We start from the raw sequence: 21,184 nt of genomic DNA on the forward strand, positions 1-21,184 counted from the left end.
AAAATAAAATATATGTAAATTATTTTTTTTAAAATAAAGTTTACAAGAAAAAAATAGGGCAAATTAATGAAAAGGGTAAATAAGAAAAAAAGGAAGAATGAACAAGGAAAGGGAAGAATAATAAAAGTTACAATAAAAAAATTTCATATTTAGAAAAAGGATAAATTAATAAAAAAATAAAAATAAATAATATATATATTTTTTAATGTTTGGGAATAATCATAGTTCTCACCTCCTCCTTACACTCTAATTTTTACTTTTAGCTTTAATTAATTCACTCCTTTTCAAATTCATTTACCTTTAGTTACTTTTTCTTCACCCGCATCTAATAGACCCCTGAGTGAAAGAGGGTAAAGGGGAAAGGTATTTCAAAAAAAAAAAAGAAGCAAAATGGTAAAATAGACTAAATAGGTTTGAGAATTTACGAATATAGAAAATAGAGGGGCCAAAAGGCAAAAAAGGGAAATGAAAACGGCGTCTCGTTTTGTCCTTCTCTTACATCGCCAAATATCTGTCTCCCAAGTCCTATAAAGGATCGATGCCATTTTGCCTCGCTCTCAACAGTAGCCAGTTCGCTGCAACTACAAGGTGCAAGACTCATCTTTGTCCTATCGCTCACTTGCGTTGCCGCTCATTCACCGTTAAGTTTTGTGCCAACGTTGCCGGCGAGTCAGATATGGCGGCCTCAACAGTCCGAGTCGCTGCAGCTCAGATGACTTCAATCAACGACCTCGCCGCCAATTTTGCTACCTGCTCTCGTCTTACCAAAGTAACTCAATCCTTCCCCCCCCCCCCTTTTTTTTTTTTCCATTTTTTTAAGTGAGATTTTTTTTATATTAATCTTGCCATTGAAATTTCCATTTTTTTAATTGGGTTCCATAATTTTCAATATTATTTATTGAATACTATTTCATGGCATGAAAAAGAAGCAATCTTGATGGTAGTGGGGTGGCAGTTAGGCTCTATTATAAGCTAATTAGGCTCTATTATAAGCTAATTTCTGGAGTTTGTGATTTGTATGTGCAAAGGAAGCAGCAGCTGCTGGGGCAAAATTGCTTTGTTTGCCAGAAAGTTTCTCTTTTATTGGGGCTAAGGATGGGGACAGTGTTAAGGTTGCAGAACCTTTGGATGGTCCAATCATGCAACAGTATTGCTCCTTGGCAAGGTGGGATCTTACTTTATTGTCTAGATGATGTGGCTTCCCTTGATTTGTTTGTCCCAATCACTGCTTATTTTTCTCATTTCTGTTTGATCTTTCCTTTTTGTTGATATAACGTTGTTGTTATCTTTGCTGAATAGTGAATAATGCCTGCGATTATTGCCTTGTAATTCCCTTTTACTCATGGATTGCAGAGAGTCTGGCATTTGGTTATCGCTTGGAGGCTTCCAAGAAAGAGGTTGTGATGATGCACACCTGCGCAACACGCATGTTATCATTGATGACAGTGGGAACATTAGAGACATTTATCGGAAAATATTCTTGTAAGATGATTGGTTTATTATTTTAGTGCAATGCTTTTTTTCCTCATCGTTCATTGTTCTTTGGTCATTTGTAAATGCACCTTTACTGCTGTGAGATTTACAGGTGAAAATTTGCTCTTGTTGCGTTAAAATGTACGTTATTAGTACACATTTTTATTTTCTGGTAGTGATAGGGGAAAATATGTCGTGTTCAGTGACTTCATTTTCTTGCCAGGTAGTTTAGTTGTTGGAAGATAGCAATCATAGCATAAAACCGTTGTCAACAAAACTGACACACGTCCATGTATATGGGTAATAACACATTCTTACACCCTCACAGATGCAAACAGTTCCTGCTGCTTACATACATTCTTATGAGGAAATCATAACCTCCCTGCCTGAAGAAGAAGATGGTTTTCTTCCCATTTTTACATTGAGAAAAGAATAAACTTAATTATGAAAGAAATGTGAAGAAGCATTAAATTGTCATTTTTGTTATATTCCTATCCCAAGCCTCTTGTTCCCAATCACATTAAATCTCCAAACATCGTTTAGCATCTTATCCAATGTGGCTGGTTTGGGGAAAAATCCTCTCCTCAAAGCAGCAGTTAGTTCATATTGAGATTGACTTCATGCACATTCTTGAATACAATAGAACATAATTTAGTAATATTTAGCAGCATGCACACCATCACAACATGCAAATGCAGCATCCCATAGTTCATGCATGTGTGCAAACAAAATAGTGGGACAAAGGATCATAAAACATACATAAAATTGCTGCAACCTGAATCTCTTCCCCTTGTCTGGGATGATTTTCCCATACCAGAAAAGATGAAAAATGATATTATATCAGCTGGCAATTTTGGTTGAGGTAAAGAAGAAAGTTCTGGTAGTAATTTTGGTTGGGGTAACAGAAACAGAATGGATGACAAAAAATTTATGGTGGTATAAATAATGGATGTGGATGTGAAACACAATTTTATTGCAACTCTACACAGCATGTCAAATAGTAGACAAATAAAATAAATAAACAAAGAATTGAATAACAGACTAAAAATAAATTGACTAAAATCAAATATTCATCTCTTCAAAAACCCAAAGAGAAATTAATGATTTTGAAAAGCATATCCAAAGTGGATGTTGCTATAGCACATCATTGTTTCTGTATTCACTTGATTCTAACATACACCTAATTACCTCCGTGATATAAGCTTAAATAACACGGTAAGTTAAACAGAAGCTTTCTTTTTAAATGAAGGTTTGATGTAGATGTTCCTGGCGGAAGAGTATACAAGGAAAGCAGCTTTACAGAAGCTGGTAAGCCACTATGTGTCTTATTTTCTTGTAATATGAGTAATTATACTCTCTAGTAAATAGTAATATATAAAGGTTTTAAAATCTTTCGTGACATTTTTTCCTCCTTAATTCATTCTTTTCTTGTGAATGTCGCATGCATGCTAGATGATCTTGAGTCTGGACAGATTTTATGATCCTGTATTTTCATGGGTCAAGGTATTATGATTGCTTGCCTTCCCTGTGATTCAGTGCATTCAGAAAATATCCTTACTTTTATGATCATTGTAGCCTCTTGTTTTATTAATTACTGTGTGCATTTACACCTTTTGTATATGTAATCAATTTATATCATCTTTCCAGGAAAGGATATAGTTGCAGTTGATAGCCCTGCTGGACGCTTGGGTCTGTCAGTTTGCTATGATTTAAGATTCCCAGAGCTTTATCAGCAGCTCAGGTTCCAAAAAGAAGCACAGGTTTATTTAATTTCTTAACATGGCAGTAAAACTTAGTCTTTAGCTTCTCACCCTTGAATATTGAATCTTCTATCATTATCTGCAGATTCTATTGGTACCTGCAGCTTTTACAAAGATTACCGGTCAGGCACACTGGGAGATTCTGCTTCGAGCTCGTGCAATTGAGACTCAGTGCTATGTGTGAAATCCATTCTCACTTTAACTGAACTAAGCCTGTCTCAATTAATGTGATTGTTGATAATTCATAAAAATAATTTATGGATTTTTATTTGATGCCCCCACTAAATTTTTCCCTCTAATACATTCAAAAATGTGTATCAAACCTGCTAGATCCACCAAACCTTGATAAAAATTTTATGCAGAAGGCTCATTATAATTCTTTTTATTTCTAATTAAAAAATAAAAATAAAGTAGCATATGTAATAGTCAAGTAAAAGGTACCAAAAAATAAAATTAAAAGCTGATCAATAATATGAAAGAAGAAAAAAGGGGAAGGGAAAGACATTTACTCCATACACTTTCACTCTCTCTAAAAACTTAACAATGTCAATATATTTCAAATTGTCTTTATGAAATTAATATTTCATTGTTCCTTTTTACATTTTTTAATTGATGCAGCTTTTTTTTTTTTGGTATGTGAATGTACCTTTTTATATTCATAGAGGTATACTATACTGAAAATTGAATTTGTTATCTTCATATGAATGGTGCCTCATCACATGACAAATTTCTGGCTTCACCACCTTACATAATATTTCATCTCACATCTTTCTGGAATGTGTACATTATCAGGTGATAGCTGCTGCACAAGCTGGAAAACATAATGATAAAAGAGAAAGCCATGGTGAGGCATTAATAATTGATCCCTGGGGAGCAGTAGTTGGTCGATTGCCAGGTGAGAACAAGCATCTCTAGTACTATTGCAAACGCCACTTACCTATTCTTAGTAAAATAAGTGCCTATCTTTCCTAAGAGTCAAAATTATAAATTTGAATCTAATTATTTGCATTGCTAAATGCCTAAATCTTATTTGATGTCATTCAACCCTTTCATTTATCATTTTTCCTTTCTTTCTTCTACTTCACCAACTTGATGCTTTTGTTACATAAGATTTGCACTTGGCTTTCCCCCAACCCTTTGCAACTTTTGATGAATACATATGATTCTATTTTTGTGTTGCAGATCGACTCTCAACAGGTATTACTGTGGCTGATATTGATTTTGCTTTGATTGACTCAGTGAGAGCAAAGATACCAATCGCCCAGGTAAATTCTGTTCAATTCACTTAAAAACTCCATTTAAAAACTTAAAAATAATCTTAAACCTGGCAATCCCGGGCCCAGTGATTAACAATAGCACGTACTGTGGGCTCAAGACCTGTCTGCTTAACAGTTGAGGGACAAACACTTTAAATCCATACTAGGTCCACAGTCCTATTGATATTTGTTTTGTTTTTCTTACAAACGTAAAACAGTAAACACAGCATGGTGGGGCTCAAATTGCTATTAGGCGAGATTTGAGTTTGTGGTGGCCCTGGTTGAGGTTTAGCCAGGCTGGCTGAGACAGCTCAAGTAATGTAGTTGTTACCCTTGTTTGAGGGGATGCAATCCTTATCCAAGTACAAAAGTAGATAATTTAAATGTCATGGAATCCACAATATCAGAAGTATTCTCAAAAGATTGTTCACTGTACAACAGTCTAAGCTTCATTTAGTTTATGGAGTAGCATGGAGTAGGATAGGAATGGAATAGCTATTCTTAGTTTTGGTTCAAATTTTAATTGTGGAATAACTATTCTGTGGAATATATTTTCCAAAATCTAGTGTTCTGATAGAAATTCGAAATGTATAAAAATTATTATTTAGAACAGATATGAATTCATGCATAAGAATAGCTATTCAAGTGCATGGAATTGTAATTCCTCTGTAAAGCAAATGAAGCGCAAGTAAGAATCGTAATCCAACTATTAATTTCCTCTCCCTCGAAGGCTTCTTCGTAATCTTCACTCTAGACTGCCCAAAGAATATTTTCTGGTGATGGGAATGCTTGTAATATAAATGAAATATATATTTCATATCTTGGCAAATTCTTATGTTTGTAATCAAATGCAATTTTGTACTTCAGCAACGGAAGCCCATTGATTTCTGGAAATCTTCATCTCTCTGATTTGAGTCCTGCCACATCTGCTTTATCCAGATGTTAGGTCAAAGCCACATCAAATTCTTACTGTGATATAATTCAAGGACATGCTTCTTATTGCTCTCTGGAAGAAGTATGACACAGTTATGCCTTGTAAGTTGCAAAATAAGTTAAAGTTTTCTTTGTCAGGGAGCTGTTTATGTGCACTTCATTTTATCCATATCTCTGTAATTAGATTCTTGTGCTATTAGTAAACAATATATTCATCTAATTTCCTATAGTCGATGGGTTGCGACAATTCTGAAAAAATTCAAACATTTAATGCCTTTCCCTTTATTCTGGATCCAGTAAATTACTTAAGTGATAACAGCTTCTAGCAAATTGTTACTGTAAAAAAATGTGAAGGGAATTCTACAGGAAGAACTTTAATGCTTCTCTTTGGTCATATTGCTTGCACAATGTTGTCACTTCAGAGTAACTATCTGAGCTCTAAAAGCTTTGAGGTTTCTCTTGTTGTCCTCCCCATGTTGAGTAATCCCCATCTGAGTAAATCAAATAATCTGCAAGATCCTCCTTTTCTATAATTTCTATGCTGTAAATGAGTTTCTGTGTCTTGTCCTGATGAATGGGGTCTTGCATAAAATCAGTAAATGGCATGTGATGACTATCTTTTCCAACAGGACCATATGGGTTAGCCCAGAAGGGACCAACCTTTCAGTGTGAGGGGGAAAGTCTATCATGAATTTAAAATATAATTCAAAATATAAATAAAAATATAAATATATAAGATTCAGTCCTATCATATATCTTATATTTTTGGTTTATAGTAAACCAAGTCTTCAGGCCTACACAAAAAAAACTATAAAATTAGAATAAAACGCTTGCATGGAACAATTGTGTTTTTAATAAATTTTACATGTCTGGTATTTTTTGAAGATGTCTAAATAAATTAATTTTTATTTTTCAGTGAATTAATGTATAATTTTTCATTTAAGTTTAGATAGCCTTTAGTTTTGGCTAAAAATTTAAAATTGAAATTTTCTATTTTTCATAATAAAATATTAATTTATAGATGTATATATTTTTTTAAATTATTAGTCAAAATAAAAATTAAGAAAAATAAAAAAAATTCAAAAAAAAAAAAAAACATCCGTCCAATATAAATGCTAATCAACAACTCTGACCACAAATTTGTCTAAAATAAATTCAATCGAACCTCAACTCAAAGCACAAACCAATAATTTTTATAGTTTATTCTTGTATTTTATTTCTATCCTTTTATCTTTATCCCATGTTTGAATTAAGGGCAGCATGAATTATTATCATATTATATAATATAATTTTTTTAATATATTTAGAAAGATGATATAGTATAAAATGATTTAATAATTTTCTCTCGTTTGATTAGATGATATGATATGATAAAATAAATACAAAAATTACTAAAATATCATTTATTACTGTTTTAAATATATAAATATTTTAAAAATATTTATTTAAATAATAATAATAATAATAATAATAATTAAAGACGTATTTTATTTTTTAATTAATCACTAAATATGCCTTATAAATATATAACATTGAAACTATATAATTAGTTTTTATATATTGTGTATAGAAAAATAAAAATTCTAAACTATGCCAAACCATTAATTTATTGGTTTGAAAAACTATGGGAACCATCATTTTACAACCTCATATCACCATTTTTTTAGGATTAATTGTTTAAATAATATTATTTTAAAAATATTTTATCAAAATAATGTGAAATTTTAATGTATTTACCAAAATACAGTAGTGTTATAGAAACTATCAATTGAAGAAGTGATTTCATTTTTAAGCACCTAAACAAGAAATCACCAATTGAAATATAGTTTTATGTCTTTGTGTCAGTATAGTAAAACAACACAACTCACAAAACTGCCAATCAAACTGATAATTTTATGTGTTATCACATCAATTGAAACTCTCAATTTTTGATACTGAAACCGTTATTTCATTTGACGGTTTCAAGAGCAAACTGCTGCAGTGCATTGGAAAAGAAATCAACATTAAGATGGACAGATTTTTTAAGCCAGTGAGAATTCCCATTAACTTAAAGCATATATTAAGATAAAATTATCGTATTTTATGAAGTTAGAGTTATAATATTATAAATTAATTTAAAACATAATTAAAATCATCAAAAAAAATTAATTACATTCATAATAAAAATGTAAATAAAAAGTTGCTGCACTACTCTTAATTTATTTGAAACTATTCATTAATTTTTATTTTAAGAAATAATTTCAAAATAAATAATTATATGTTTATTTATTACAATAAATAGATATAAAATTAATAATTGATAAATATAACATAACAATACCATTTGAGTTAGCAACAAGTAAAGCTGCACTGCAACATTTGAAAAAAAATGTCAGAAACAACTCTTTTCAAAATTAAAGAGTTTCCTTTCCTTAAGCAAGGTGCTCTCTTCTTCTCCTTTTCTTCTCAATTTTTTACCTTTGTATCTAATATATATATATATATATATATATATATTTTTTTTTTCTTTGCATGCAACCTGATTTTTTTTTTTCTCATATCATATACATAATTTACAAGTTAAATTATTGTTTTGATTTTGACGTTAAGAAGTAAAAATATTACAATTAAGGTCAGTTTTAAATTTTAATGTAAATTATTTATTTTGATTAATGCTGTAATATGATTATTTAATATTTTAATTTTGATAATTTTTTTAACATGTATGTCAAATTTTGTAATAAATTTAATTAAAAATTAAATTAGTATATTAATATAATGTGAAATATTCTGACTTTAGTATTACTCTATTAAATTTGTGATAATTGAAAGAGTACTTGAGAGTACATTCTAATAATATATTTTATGTAATATTTTCATTTATATTTGATGTAATAATTATTAACTTTCATTTATATTTGATGCAATAATTATTAACTTTTACCCAAAGATTTCTAATATTATTTCTTTATTTACTCACCTAATCAAACACCTTCAATTTTTTTAAGCTTCTACTCCAAAAAGTTTCATGTTTAATATTAATTTATTATTTAATTTATTGATCTTAATTTTTATTAATTTACTTTTATTAAATAAAAAAAATTAATAAAGAAAATAATTACACTCATAATAAAAATGTAAATAAAAAAGAGTTCCAGTACTCCTAAAAAAATTATATTCATTAATCATTATTCATATAAAGAACAAAAGAATTTTTTTTTTTAATAAGGGAAAAGAGAAAAGGGGGAAAAATATATGAAAGCAAGGCAAAACTCTAAAAACTTCACAATCTATTCTCTATCCTTTTAAAATATGCTTTGTGCATTTCACATGTTTCAATGATCTAATACATTTTGATGCATACTCAAGAAAATGCCATTTCAAATGATATTTTTTTAAGTAATCTGATACACTCTAAAAATACTATTTTAACTAGTGGTTTCTTAAGCATTGACACACACACTAACATATACTTACATACTTTAGAACACATTGATGAATTACCATTGAAAGTGATTCTTCAACTGACAGTTTTGTGTATACTTTTTAAAACTTGAAAATACTTTTTCAATTGGCGTTTTTTCAATCAAATATTATTTTTGTAAATAGTTTTAGATTCGTATTAGAATGGTAAAAACTTTAAAAAATATATTATTTAAATAATTCATCCTATTTTTTTAGGATCAATATTCCCAAATATATAAAGTAACAACACCATACAATATGAAATCATCCCAAATCCGATCCAAACATAGTTTAATTTATTGCTAAAAAATTTCTAAATTTTAATTTTACTTTACAAAAAATTCATCTAATCAGTAATAGTAAGTTTTCATATTAAAAAATTCCTTTAAATTATATTGTAACATTTATAAATGTAACTTTAGCACTTTTTGGTGAAAAAAATTCTCATTTTTTTAAGGAAGTAAATCATTGTGATAGCATTGGTATTTTTGTGATAAGATCATATAGTGATTGAAATGACTGGTATTTTTCAAAATGAGAATAAATGGGGTAAAAATGTAATTTTATTTTTTTTTAATATGAAAATCTGTTATAACACGTTAGAGATTTTTATAAAATAAAATTAGAGTTTAGAGATTTTTTAATAATAAATTAAAATTAAAAAACGAAAATAAAATACGAAATAAAGTTTAAAAATGGATTATAAAAACTATCCAACAAAATTACTATACCTATGACTTAAACACAAACCCTGTCAACTTGATAATTCAATCACGACCTTTCCCTCCCTCGTTCATAAGGTGAAAAATTGATCAATTTGATTTTGAATCGAATTAAAAAAACCAAAAATCGAAATATATTTTGTGAGAGATCGAATCAAACCGAATTAAAGGGACTTGTGAATCTTTTTTTCTGCTGAAGCTCAATAGCCCAGTAAACTCTGCTCAAATTGATCAAATAAATTCATATTAGACTCTGTTAATTTACAATAAACCTGAATTGAGATTTATGTCGTAAGAGAAAAATCATAATGTCGAACTTAATTTAAATGTTATTTCTTATTAAGTTTTCATCCATTCTAAAAATTCAAGAATCATAATTCTTGGATTCTAATCTCTCTATATATTTTGATCCCCATCTAAAAATTGGCATTACTCTGCAATGCACCATATGTTTCTTAGCTATGAAAGCCCATAATCAATGTAGTCTAAATGCTTAATTTTTGCAAAATATTCAATTTAACCTCTGTATTTATTGAGAAGTTTAATTTAGCTCATCAACTTTTTGTTTAAATTAGCTTAAACGTTTTATTTTAAGCTTAATTTAGTTCAAAAATTAAAATTTATAATCTAAATTTCTTTTTTTTTATTTAAATAAAAAATTAAAAAGTTTAATTTTTTAATTTTATGACTAAAGTTCTTAATTTCTTGATTTAAACTCAAAAATTTAAAAGTCAATTTCTTGATTTTTTTAAAAAATTTTTGAGCTAAATTGAACTTAAAATTAAAAATTTTGGGCTAAATTAAACAAAAAAAATTAAAAATAGGTTAAGTTGAACTTCCTTAATAAATACAGGGGTGTAATTGAGTTTTAAGCTCTTAATTTTTATATAGCTATTGTGCATAGCCAGATATGGCCACGGCTAGTTCCCCTGTGAACCGATTTGAAATCAACCTGGGTTAATGGTTCTAGGCCTTGAATTAGAATTAGGGGGTCAATTACTGTCCACTGAACTTGAATCGGAATCAACCCAAAACCGGTTTGATTTAAACTTTTTTTTTTTAAATTGTAATGGGTTTATATTTGATTTGTTTTAATTTTTTACATTAGAAGCTAAGTAAATGTATCTAAAAATTTATTATAGTTTGATAATACCAAGGTTTGAATCGAAATTGGACCAAAACCTTTTTGAATTAGAACAATTTTCTAACTGTAACCATTTCGAACTGGGAAAATCCAGGCGGAACCCCCAGTGGCCGCCGAACCGCAGGCAATGACTAAAGTTAAGGTTCATCTTCAAGTGATGCTACACTGGCTCTTTTTACGTGGTTGATCACTATCTTTAAAAGTTAGAAGTTGAGATTTCCACAACTGAAAGTGAAGGGAATCTTTCTTTCTCAAAGTAATCCACTTCCTCTGCCTCAAATACTCTGCTTTAGTAAGATCAAGTCATTTACAGATTCTGTATGTTCCCTCTTCCTCCCTCTTCTTTAAAAACTCCAAGAATAAGCACATCAAGAAACATATTCTATAAGTCCCAATGAAGAGAGCAAGCTTTCTTCTAATCATTATTTCTATTCTAACCACCACCATTCCTGCTCATCTAGCCATTGGAAACGAACCCACAACCTCTACCTTTCAAGAATCCCAAAAAAATTGCTCCTATTCAATTGAGATTGAGACAACTCTTGCACCATCAGCTGGTACTAAAGATCACATCAGTGTTAGGTTCAGTGATCATCAGGAAACTTAATCATAGTGAAGCCTCTAAAGAATCCCAAGCTGTTATATGGTCCGAAGGGTTTTAGAAAGCAAGGTGGTTCATATGGAGGATTTGGGAGGTGTTCCATTGACATGTTTGAGGCAAATGGACCATGCATGAAACAGAGTGTTTGTTCATTGTACCTTAAGAAGGTTGGGTCTGATGATTGGAGACCAGGTTGGGTGAAGGTGCTTCATCAAGAGGGTAATGGTCATTTAGTGCCAGTTTCTTATACGTTCTATTTTAGAATATTTGTGCCAGGAAATGCGTGGTATGGTTTTGATTATTGTCACACTAAGGAGGGGTTTAAGCCTCAGGTTGCAAGTTTTGGTACAGATTAGCTAGTCCAAAAATGTTAAGTAATTTATTTAACAATAGTCATTAGCCTCCTTGCAGCCCTTGAGCTGTGAATGGGCACATTAAAATTGACTCATATCTCTTCTGTATCTAAGGAAAAAGATGTGTGTGAGAACATAATAAAAAGGTGAGAATTTTCAAAAGCCAAACACGCCCTTAATGTCATAAGATGGAACCCACATTATTTCTTTGAATATAAGTATAATTTTCACTTATAGTCACTCAACATAACATTTCTTTCTTAGAACTCCCTCAACTTCACTTTGAGTATCATTAAATTACTATGAATGAATATAAGCTAGATTAATTTGAAATTAAAATTCACACAAGAATTCCAAATAGTTTGAAATTAAAGCTTAGTTGTTATACAACAGCGAAAGAGATTCCTGTAAAAGTTAACAGATCCACTTAGGAGTGAGCAGATTTCGGTCTAAACTAAAAAACCAACAGAACCGAGCCAATTTAGTTAAATTGGTTTGATTTTAAAATTCAATCTGTTTGGTTCAATTTATAAATTTTGATAATTTCGGTTAATTAGTTCGATTCTATTATTTTTATAAAAAAAAATCATACCGAACCAAAATTATTAATATATATATATATATATATATATCAAGGAAACCCTAAAATTTTTTAGTTTTGATTTTTAAGTTTTTTTTTTTATGTTTTTATTATTGAGATTTAATGTTGAAAATATGAAATTTTGCAAAATTCGATTTGATCGGTAAAATAAAAAAAACCGAACCAAAATTATATATATATATATATATATATATATATATATATATATATATATCAAGGAAACCCAAAGATTTTTGAGTTCTGATTTCTAAGTTTTTTTTTTATATTTTTGTTATTGAGATTTAATGTTGAAAATATAAAATTTTATAAAATTCGATTTGATCGATTTAAAACCGAACTGATATTTATCGGTTTGATTCAATTCAATTATCTCTTAATAATGGATTTGGTTCGATTTTCAAAATTTTTGATTTTCAGTTTTCGATTTTATCAATTCGATTTAGTTCGAAACCGAACCGACCACTTCACACCCCTAGATCCACCAAGAAGATAGCAAAGTTGTATTCATAGCCTTAATTACAGAAAAGGATAATTGTCAAAACTAATAGCTTCACTGAAAAGATGGCAAAGATCGATTATAGCTTTAATTAGATAACAGAAAACCAACTACAAACAATTATGAAAGCCAGCATTATACAAAAGAATAACGGTATTTAAGGCTTTTATACCATCTCACCATCGAAGACCCCCACTATGAGAAAGGGAAAAAAAAGGGTTGACATAAATTTGAAAGTATAGGACTATAAACAGTGTTTACACATCCTACAAAAAAGGCCAGCACCCTATAAATCATTTTATCAAGAATTCTTGCGCATAATCAGGACTGGCAAGGAGGTCAAAAGGTTTGGTGCCTATAGTGTCTTTTAGGATTGTAATTTGACCTTCTTTGAGAAGTACGTCTTCATCAAGGGCCTCTATCTTCTTCTTCAAGATGCTAACCTCTGAATTCAAAAGCATATTTTTCTCATTGTATTGCTTCACTTCCTCCCACATCATATCTCTCTCCTCTGAAACTTTGGGTAGAATACCCCTTACTATTGTTAGCTCCTTCATTGATTCTTGGAGGTCATTTTGAAGCCGACTCATATTCTCATCCTTCTTCCGCATCTGTTACAAAGAAGAAATGATTAGTGCTGCATTTTTTTATTGAAAAGAAAAAGAGAAAATTCGGAACTGATTAATGTTGCAAATTTTTAAAGAAATTGTAGGGCTTTGTCATTTTTGAAAAATGGAAAGCTTTGCAAAGGGTGGAAGCACCATACAGTACATGACATCAACTCCAAAACAATAATTGAGAAATAGGCAAATGCTTAATAAATACAACTAAACTCAACTCAACTAAGACTTTATCTAAAAAATTTAGGGTTGACTATATGGATTCTCTTTTTCTACTCTAAACGATTTTGGATTAAATCCATAAATGCTTAATAAATAAAAGAGGCAAATTCAAAAATCTACCAGGTATATAAATATTCAAACATGAATTAAAATGAGTTACAGTGTATAGTATTTTTATCTCATTTAAGCAACTCGCATATCTATTTTTTAAGCCACTGGCCAGTCTGGTCCATCAATTAAAATACCCAACCTCAGGTAATTGCGCCTTGAAAAATGAGGATTCAAACACTGGCATGCTGCATAGCAACATGGACAAAGCACCACAACTATGAACTGACATTGAATGTCGCATTTTTGCAGTAAAAGTGGATTACCTGAAGTTCAAAGTCTTTCAACTCATGGCTGACACAGGAAAGTTTGTCCATTGCATTCTGGACTTCACATTTGAGGATTTCATTACCTCTCACTGCTGCTGCCAGTTCTGCCTGTAACTGCTCAACCTCCATCTCTTTAGTATACAGTTTCTCTCTTAACAGACTTGTAAGCAAAGTTTCTGCTTTGAGCTCGGCTTTTAAGGTTTCCTATACAGATGAAAGGAAAAACCAATAATAGTATTGGTGATTGAAAACATGTCTATAAAGTCAACCCAAATCCTAGAACCACCTATATCAAAAAAATGGAACAATTGTCCCTGATTTAAGTCGCAGCTCACCTCTGAAGTTTGATGATTTAGTTTTGCAGAACCATCAGCATTAGTGCATGGCAACTCAAATTTTGACGCAACTGAACTGGACTTCTCCTGCAGCAAAGAAGATATCGTCTGCAAACTCCTCATTAGGTTCTCAGTTCCGCGCTTAAAGCCTTGAACTCTTACATCAGCTTCAACAACAAACTGCCCATCTAAACCATTTCTTATAAGTTCTATATCCTGCTTAGTTTCTGGAATATGGCCTGCTTTCCCTTTGATGAATTCCAATAACCTGGAGCATAGCTGTGTGCTCTCCTTTAGCATTGATAGCCCTTGATTTTGTAAGCAGCATATACGGGTCCACATTTCTTTATCTAGTTTGTATGTTAAAGCACCAATCTCTTCCCCATTGCACTTTAAGCGATTCAATAAGCCAATATTCTCATGTCGAAGAGAATCAATTTCAATCCTATGAGATTCTGCCTGCCTTCTCAAAGCCAATTCTGCCCCTGTCAACCTCATTTGCTCCATTTGCATTTTTGTCACACGCTTGTCAAACTCCTCCAATGACAGCTTCTTCTCAATTTCCTCACTATATGCTTCACGCAAACCCTCAACTGTCTTCTCTTGTTCTTTGCAAGTTCTTAACAATCTAGCAGTAGACTTCTGCAACTCTTTGCACTCCTTGTCCTTCTCTTCAAAATTCCGTTTGATGCAATTAAGATCTTCTTCTGCCACTTTATACTTATCTTGTAACTCAGAAAGATTTTCTATTAGTTCATGCTTCTCCTTGCTCACCTCTTCCAACTTTGAGGTCAGGTGTTTAAGCTGTTGCTCTGAATATGTAATCACACTTCTGCTTTCTGCTTCCCTCTCACTAAAAGAAGAGACTTCTCTCTGAAGGGAGACATTCTGCTCTGCAAGTTCTCTAACACGCTCACGAAGCCTATGCTCTTCTAACTGGTACTTTTCAAGCTTCAATGACCAGTCACTCGACCTTCTGTCTAACTCTTTTTCCAATGCAGACTGCAATTCACTCTTCTCCTTCTCTAGTCTTCGGGTCTGAGACTCCAATTCTGCCTTTGCCAATCTAAGTTCTTCCCTGGAAGCATCTCTCTCAGAAATTCTGCTGTTTAAAAGACTTGAAACCTCAATGGCCAAGCTTAGCCTATCCTCTGTTATGTTTCTAATATTCTGAATTAAGGATGGTATATCAAACCCGCCATCTAGAAAGCATTCTTGGTCAAGTTCCTCAGACAGAAGCAAGACCCTCTGCTCAGCTTCCTTAGATCTTCTCTGTAATTCCACATCTCCAGCATCTTCTGTTTGAACAGAGTTCATATCCCCAAAATTGTTCCCAAGTAAACCGGTTTTATTCTGAGAGCCTACAAAATCATCTCCATTGTAACTATTAATGGTTTCATAAGGTTCCTCCGGTGAGTAACTTTTTTGGAAAGGAATATCGATGTTTGAATCAACACATTTATTCATGGATCCAGCATAGATATCTTCAATCGTGATTGGGATATCATGGTTAAACTCCTTCAAACTTGATTTACGAAAAGAATGAGTTTGGGAGAGTCTCTCAATGACATTTTTTGCAAGTCTCCTTGGAGATTCATGACCAAATCCATTCTCCACCCAATCTCTGGAAGAAAAATGAAGGCGGGGACCTTTAGCTTCCCTAAATGACTGAGACCTGTGTTTATCATTGATACCATCTGTTGGTGACGCAGGAGCTGTATATTGAACTCGTGGCGGAAGCTTTCCTCCAGCATTTCTATTCGCAGCAAAATTTCTTTGGAGAGCAGTGTTTTTGGGCTTACTTCTCTCTTGCTGATGCTCTCCATCAATGTAGCGGTCCAAAACTTTGCTTGAGATATTACTAGAAGTAGAACTTCCTGATGAATCATGATGAGATTTAGAAGAACCGGAAGAACCAGATCTGTCTTGTCCATATGCATTTTGAATAGTTGTTGATTCAAACCGCTTTGCTTTGGCTTGCCTCTCAGGTGTAATAGCCCGCCTCCTAGCATAAATAGAATGCCCACTAAATTACTCACAGGAACAAATTATTGATAAGCCATTGCTACTCAGAGAAACTTTAGAAATATAAAATTAAACCGTCAACAAATCCATGTTATTACGTACTAGGGAATCAAATATCTCACCGAGATTGATGATCACATCGCTGATGAGCAGCACTGTTAATGCTACTAGAAGGAGATCTACTTTGATCATCTATGCAAGAAAAATCTCTTTGCTCCAGTCCATCAACAAGAAAGCCAGCTGATGACATTGAGCGGCTCCTTCTAAGATATGAACTCGTGCTGGAGCTAGTAGGATTATCATAAACTTGCTTTCGAGACTTTGAGAACAAGCCCTTGGGACTCCGTAAGCTGTTGTCAGCCTTATCACCTCCATGACTGTTCAACCCAGTCTCCAATGGGATATCCCAATAAACTTGTTTATCAGTTGATGGCAGAGAACCATTATTGTTGTTTCCATTGTTGGAGGAAGAAGATCTGAAAAAGAATAGCTTCTTCATCTGTGTATACAAACAGTTATCTGTAGGTCATGAAAAACAGTGTCTCCTATCCCAGTCTTTTCTAGCCAGTTCTGATGAAATACGGGGCTCAATGAACCTGGAGTACAATTATTTAAACAAAAATAAGAATGGAGAAAAACAAATTATCAAATGCATTAGCATCATTGAGATTGCTGGAGAGTGAGACAGGTAAAAGCAGATGTGAGGATGATAGACCTTGACTCAAAAACAACTGCATACAACTTGGCAAGTTCTCTGTAAAGTTTTTCCCCCCCTCAAGCCAGTACATTAAGATTTAAGATATCTGACAGAGGAAAAAGAAAAGCATGCAACTAAGCGGAGATAATTATGAATGGCAGCTGAAGCAATGGGAAAGAACCATATGATATGAATCATGATGCATTAATAATTTTGGTTTAAATGAGAAAAAAGAGAAAGGAAAACATCTAGCAGGAGGAAAATGAATATAATTAAAAAAAAATCAGAAATAATATGCCAAAACCAATAGAGATCGTCTTCTCAACAAACTACAAAATAAAGTATTAAAACTGTCACAAGATTATGTTCATAGGGGAAAAAACAAACAACTAACAACCTTAGAACCAAAAAATACTAGATGTTAACAAATGCAATCTTAATTAATAAATTGAGAATCAAATACACATAACCTAAACAAGATTAAGATTTCAGAGCTAATCCTAATAAGGTTACTAGCCTTTTGAAGGTCAGATCGACTGCTATAATTCAGACTTGAAATGAAAAGATAAATAGGAAAGCAGCAGAACTAAACCAGTCAAAAGCCAGAATCAATTTCATAAAAATAAATTAATACAAACAAATTGGCGTCTCTCCAGGATTAGCTTGCAAAGATCTACTCGTGCATGCTTGCACACGCACACTCACAGATAATATATAATTTTAACAACGACAAAGCAAGGTTTTGAAATTGAAAGTCATAATACCGTTGACACTTGATAGCTCAGCATTAAATAAGCGAAAAAAAAAATGATGTATAGCCATAAATATATTAACAAATGATATTTTATATAGAAAAGGAGCTATGGATTAGAGTTCAGCAAACCAAACTTGTAGTAAAAAATTATAGAACACAAAACAGAATCATAATAAAATACAATGATGTCAAGGCTTCTGATTGAATCTCATTTCAGCAAAACCCTAAAAATACCAAAATTACCCTCACCATTTTCAATTACCCTAAAACTCCTTATCTCCCAATAATCAAACACTTAGCCTTAAAATAATTACATAGAGTCTGACACCACCAACACTACCACTTACTATAAACTTTTTATCTCTTGAACAAATAAGCACAATCCCTAAATTGATTTTGCAAAATCCCTTCAACTTGAAATAACTAGTACATAAGTTTAGGGGGAAAACAATAATAATTTAAAAATTCATTTCTAAAGTACTTTCTTTTTCTGGCAGACATTTATTTCCTGTGCTTCAGTGATAAATAGAGAATATCCAAAAGATCTGTCTGGTCCTCAGAAAATCAAAAGAAAACAACACACACAGTTACCAGTAGTTTGAATTTCCAATAAAATTTCAGTCAAAGCAAGAAAGAAAGAACAACAAATTCAGAAAAAAAAAAAAGAAAAAGAAAAGGGTAGCGTGCAAAATAAAACTTACTCCAATTTTCTCGGCAACCAAACAGAGATAGAAAAAAAAAAAAAGAAACTTCACTTAAAAGTTCCTTACACTTCTCTTTCTAACGGTAATAAAAAACCCACTTAAAAGTAACAGAATACAAGAAAAAAAATTCAAAAAAACCACACAAACATTTATGACCATTTCTTGGATTTCTTTAAAAAAAAATTAAAGAATGGGAGAAAATCTAATCTTGAAGTTAATGACTTACCATCATTGGCGAGATACTAAACCTTCACAGGGAAATTCAAAGCCCAAAAATTCAAAAAAAAAAAAGAACCCAGAAACGGAAATTTAAGAAAACTATTACTAATTAATGAGTTTTCAAAGAAGAGTACGAAAATCAAAAGGAAATCTTACTGGGGTCCCAGGTGGTGTAACGCCGTCAACGGCCGGCGGGTAAACAGAGGTTGAAATTGTAGAACCAGTGGCTTTGGAGTGTAGTTAACGGTGACGGAAACTAAGACAAACAGAGAGAGATAAAGGTTCTTGTTTGAGCAGTGAAAGAAACAGAGGAACACAGAGAGAGGGCCAAATGTATTAATTAGATAGAGAAATGAAGGAGAAAATAGGGAAGGGCAATTTGGTCAGAAAATGGAATTTAAAAATATTTGGGATGCCGCGTAAAAAGCGGAGGAGGAGCGGGGGTTTGATGGAATGGAATTCTGATTCAATACGGAGATGTAAAAGTGGAACCCACTCCCACTGATAGTGATTTTTTTTTTTTTTTTACAATTAAACAAATTTAAATCCAATTTAATATAATAAAAACATCTTAATAAATTGATCTGCATGGCATAAATATTTATTTTAAATTTGGACACATGTCACATTTGAGGATTGGTATGTTAGATTTTGAAATTAGATTGAAATTAATTTTATTAAATTCAAAATTAAAATTAATTAATGATTTATGATTTGAATTGAATTTTTTTTAAATCGATTTTGATCTCTCTCACTTTGAATTTTAAATTAAATTACTTTAATATTAATAATTTAATTTGATTTAAATTAATTTTTTAAGAATTTTTTTAAAAAATAATTATTTTATTGACTTAACTTCGATTAAATTAATATTACTAGGCGTTTAATTCAAAATTCTAAACCAACCATCCATCCATCCATCAACCGAAAAAATAAAGTTGGAAATTTTTTATTTTGGTGTTTATAAATTTTGTATTTATAAATTAATTTTATCAAATATTGTATAATATTATTCTCATTTAATTTTTAAAATTTCATTATAAATTTTATTTATTATTTTTTTAAATAATTTTAATAATAAATATACTTACAATCTATTTTTATTAAACACATGAGCACTTTAATCAAATACATAACTAATTAAAATTTTAAATGTTTACAAATTTAAATTAACATATAAATTGATTTCCATAAATTAAGTTAAATGCCCTCTTAAAAATACTTTTTTTTTAATTTGAAAATTTTCATTTTAAAAGAAATAAAAAATAATTATATGAAAATTTAATTAATTTTTTTTATACATGATTTATTTTAAAATAAAAACTTTTAAAAGCTTAGCCTCAAGCTTGTGAAAATGAACCTTTTTGTTTATTTTGTGAAACATCATGATGCACATTATGGCTATATTTGATTAAGCTTTTTTCACATTACCAATATAATCATAACCCTTGTCCATGTTGAGATGATAATAATCATTATTAAGAAGAAAGGTGAACAAACTGATATGGATTTGCAAAATACACAAATTATCATTTAAATTATTTGAAAAAAAAAATACATTTTAACCATGGAATTAAACCCTAAAAAAATTTTTATTTATTTATTTTATTTTCCGAACTATCCGTTTATACATCCCTAAGTAAGACATTGCTTATTTATGACTTATTTATTTATTTATTTTAAAACTATCCTTTAACTAAGTAATACTATATTATCCTAATAATTTTTTTAAAATACTAATATTATTCTATTTTAACAATTATAACACTTAATTACATATTTTTTTGTCATTTTATTAAATTAAGTTACTTTTAAACACTTTATAATCAAACATTTAAATTACCTATTTTAAATAACTTTTAAGTAATTTTACTAAATAATTAATTATATATTTTAAATAACTTTTAAGTAGTTTTATCAAATAATCAACTCCCAATAAAAAAACAGAAAAAAAAGGGCAAACGGTATTTGGGTTAATGGCAAAAGCAAGTGCTTGAGGGGGATTAAGTATTAATTATCATCACTCAAATAGGTATTCTTTTTCTTATTCTTATTGAACAATTTGGTGGACCTCACTTGGGAATGCAAGTTACTATCTGTATACCTTTGTCTAGTAATGAAGATGCATCAACTCTAAAGCCAAAAAGATGTGTCATGGCAGCTTCCCAGTGCACTTTGTCCATGCCACTCAAACCCATTCTTAAAGTGAAACTTTACCAAAAGTTGCCACCTTGAGCCTTCAGGTGGCAACGTAGTGATAAAGACAAGTTATTTCGCCTGCTTTATTTAATTTTAATTAGTATTTACACATAAAATTGACAATAATATAGGATTAAAATTTAAGAACTAATAATCATCATGATAAAAGCACAAAGAGATTCATTTCTCTTGGAGGGTGTTTACCTGGTTATTTATTTTCAAATTTTAGCTTAAAATATATTTTTTTTA

The 21,184-nt window shown here is 30.8% G+C and overlaps 2 protein-coding genes across 3 annotated transcripts; one reads left to right on the forward strand and one right to left on the reverse strand.

The window, feature by feature from the left end:
• Positions 1-538: 538 nt before the first annotated feature.
• Positions 539-5,642, forward strand: LOC110650488 (deaminated glutathione amidase, chloroplastic/cytosolic). The gene is made up of 9 exons (XM_021805459.2): positions 539-769; positions 1,029-1,165; positions 1,354-1,482; positions 2,723-2,781; positions 3,121-3,233; positions 3,319-3,411; positions 4,026-4,128; positions 4,416-4,498; positions 5,357-5,642. Exons 1-9 carry the CDS (start codon positions 539-541, stop codon positions 5,396-5,398), a joined length of 990 nt encoding a protein of 329 aa, XP_021661151.2. The 3' UTR covers positions 5,399-5,642.
• A 7,194-nt stretch (positions 5,643-12,836) lies between these two features.
• On the reverse strand, positions 12,837-19,106 carry LOC110650487 (uncharacterized). Of its 2 annotated transcripts, XM_021805458.2 has the most exons (6): positions 18,893-19,106; positions 18,744-18,765; positions 16,485-16,958; positions 14,338-16,342; positions 14,000-14,206; positions 12,837-13,394 (listed from the first exon to the last, which is right to left on the reverse strand). In XM_021805458.2, exons 3-6 carry the CDS (start codon positions 16,859-16,861, stop codon positions 13,077-13,079), a joined length of 2,907 nt encoding a protein of 968 aa, XP_021661150.2. In that variant the 5' UTR covers positions 16,862-16,958; positions 18,744-18,765; positions 18,893-19,106; the 3' UTR covers positions 12,837-13,076. The 2 variants fall into 2 exon arrangements, with proteins under 2 accessions (XP_021661150.2, XP_021661149.2); XM_021805457.2 differs by lacking the exon at positions 18,744-18,765.
• Positions 19,107-21,184: the final 2,078 nt, after the last annotated feature.

The sequence above is a fragment of the Hevea brasiliensis genome, chromosome 8, assembly GCF_030052815.1.
Source record: "Hevea brasiliensis isolate MT/VB/25A 57/8 chromosome 8, ASM3005281v1, whole genome shotgun sequence".
NCBI lineage: Eukaryota > Viridiplantae > Streptophyta > Magnoliopsida > Malpighiales > Euphorbiaceae > Hevea > Hevea brasiliensis.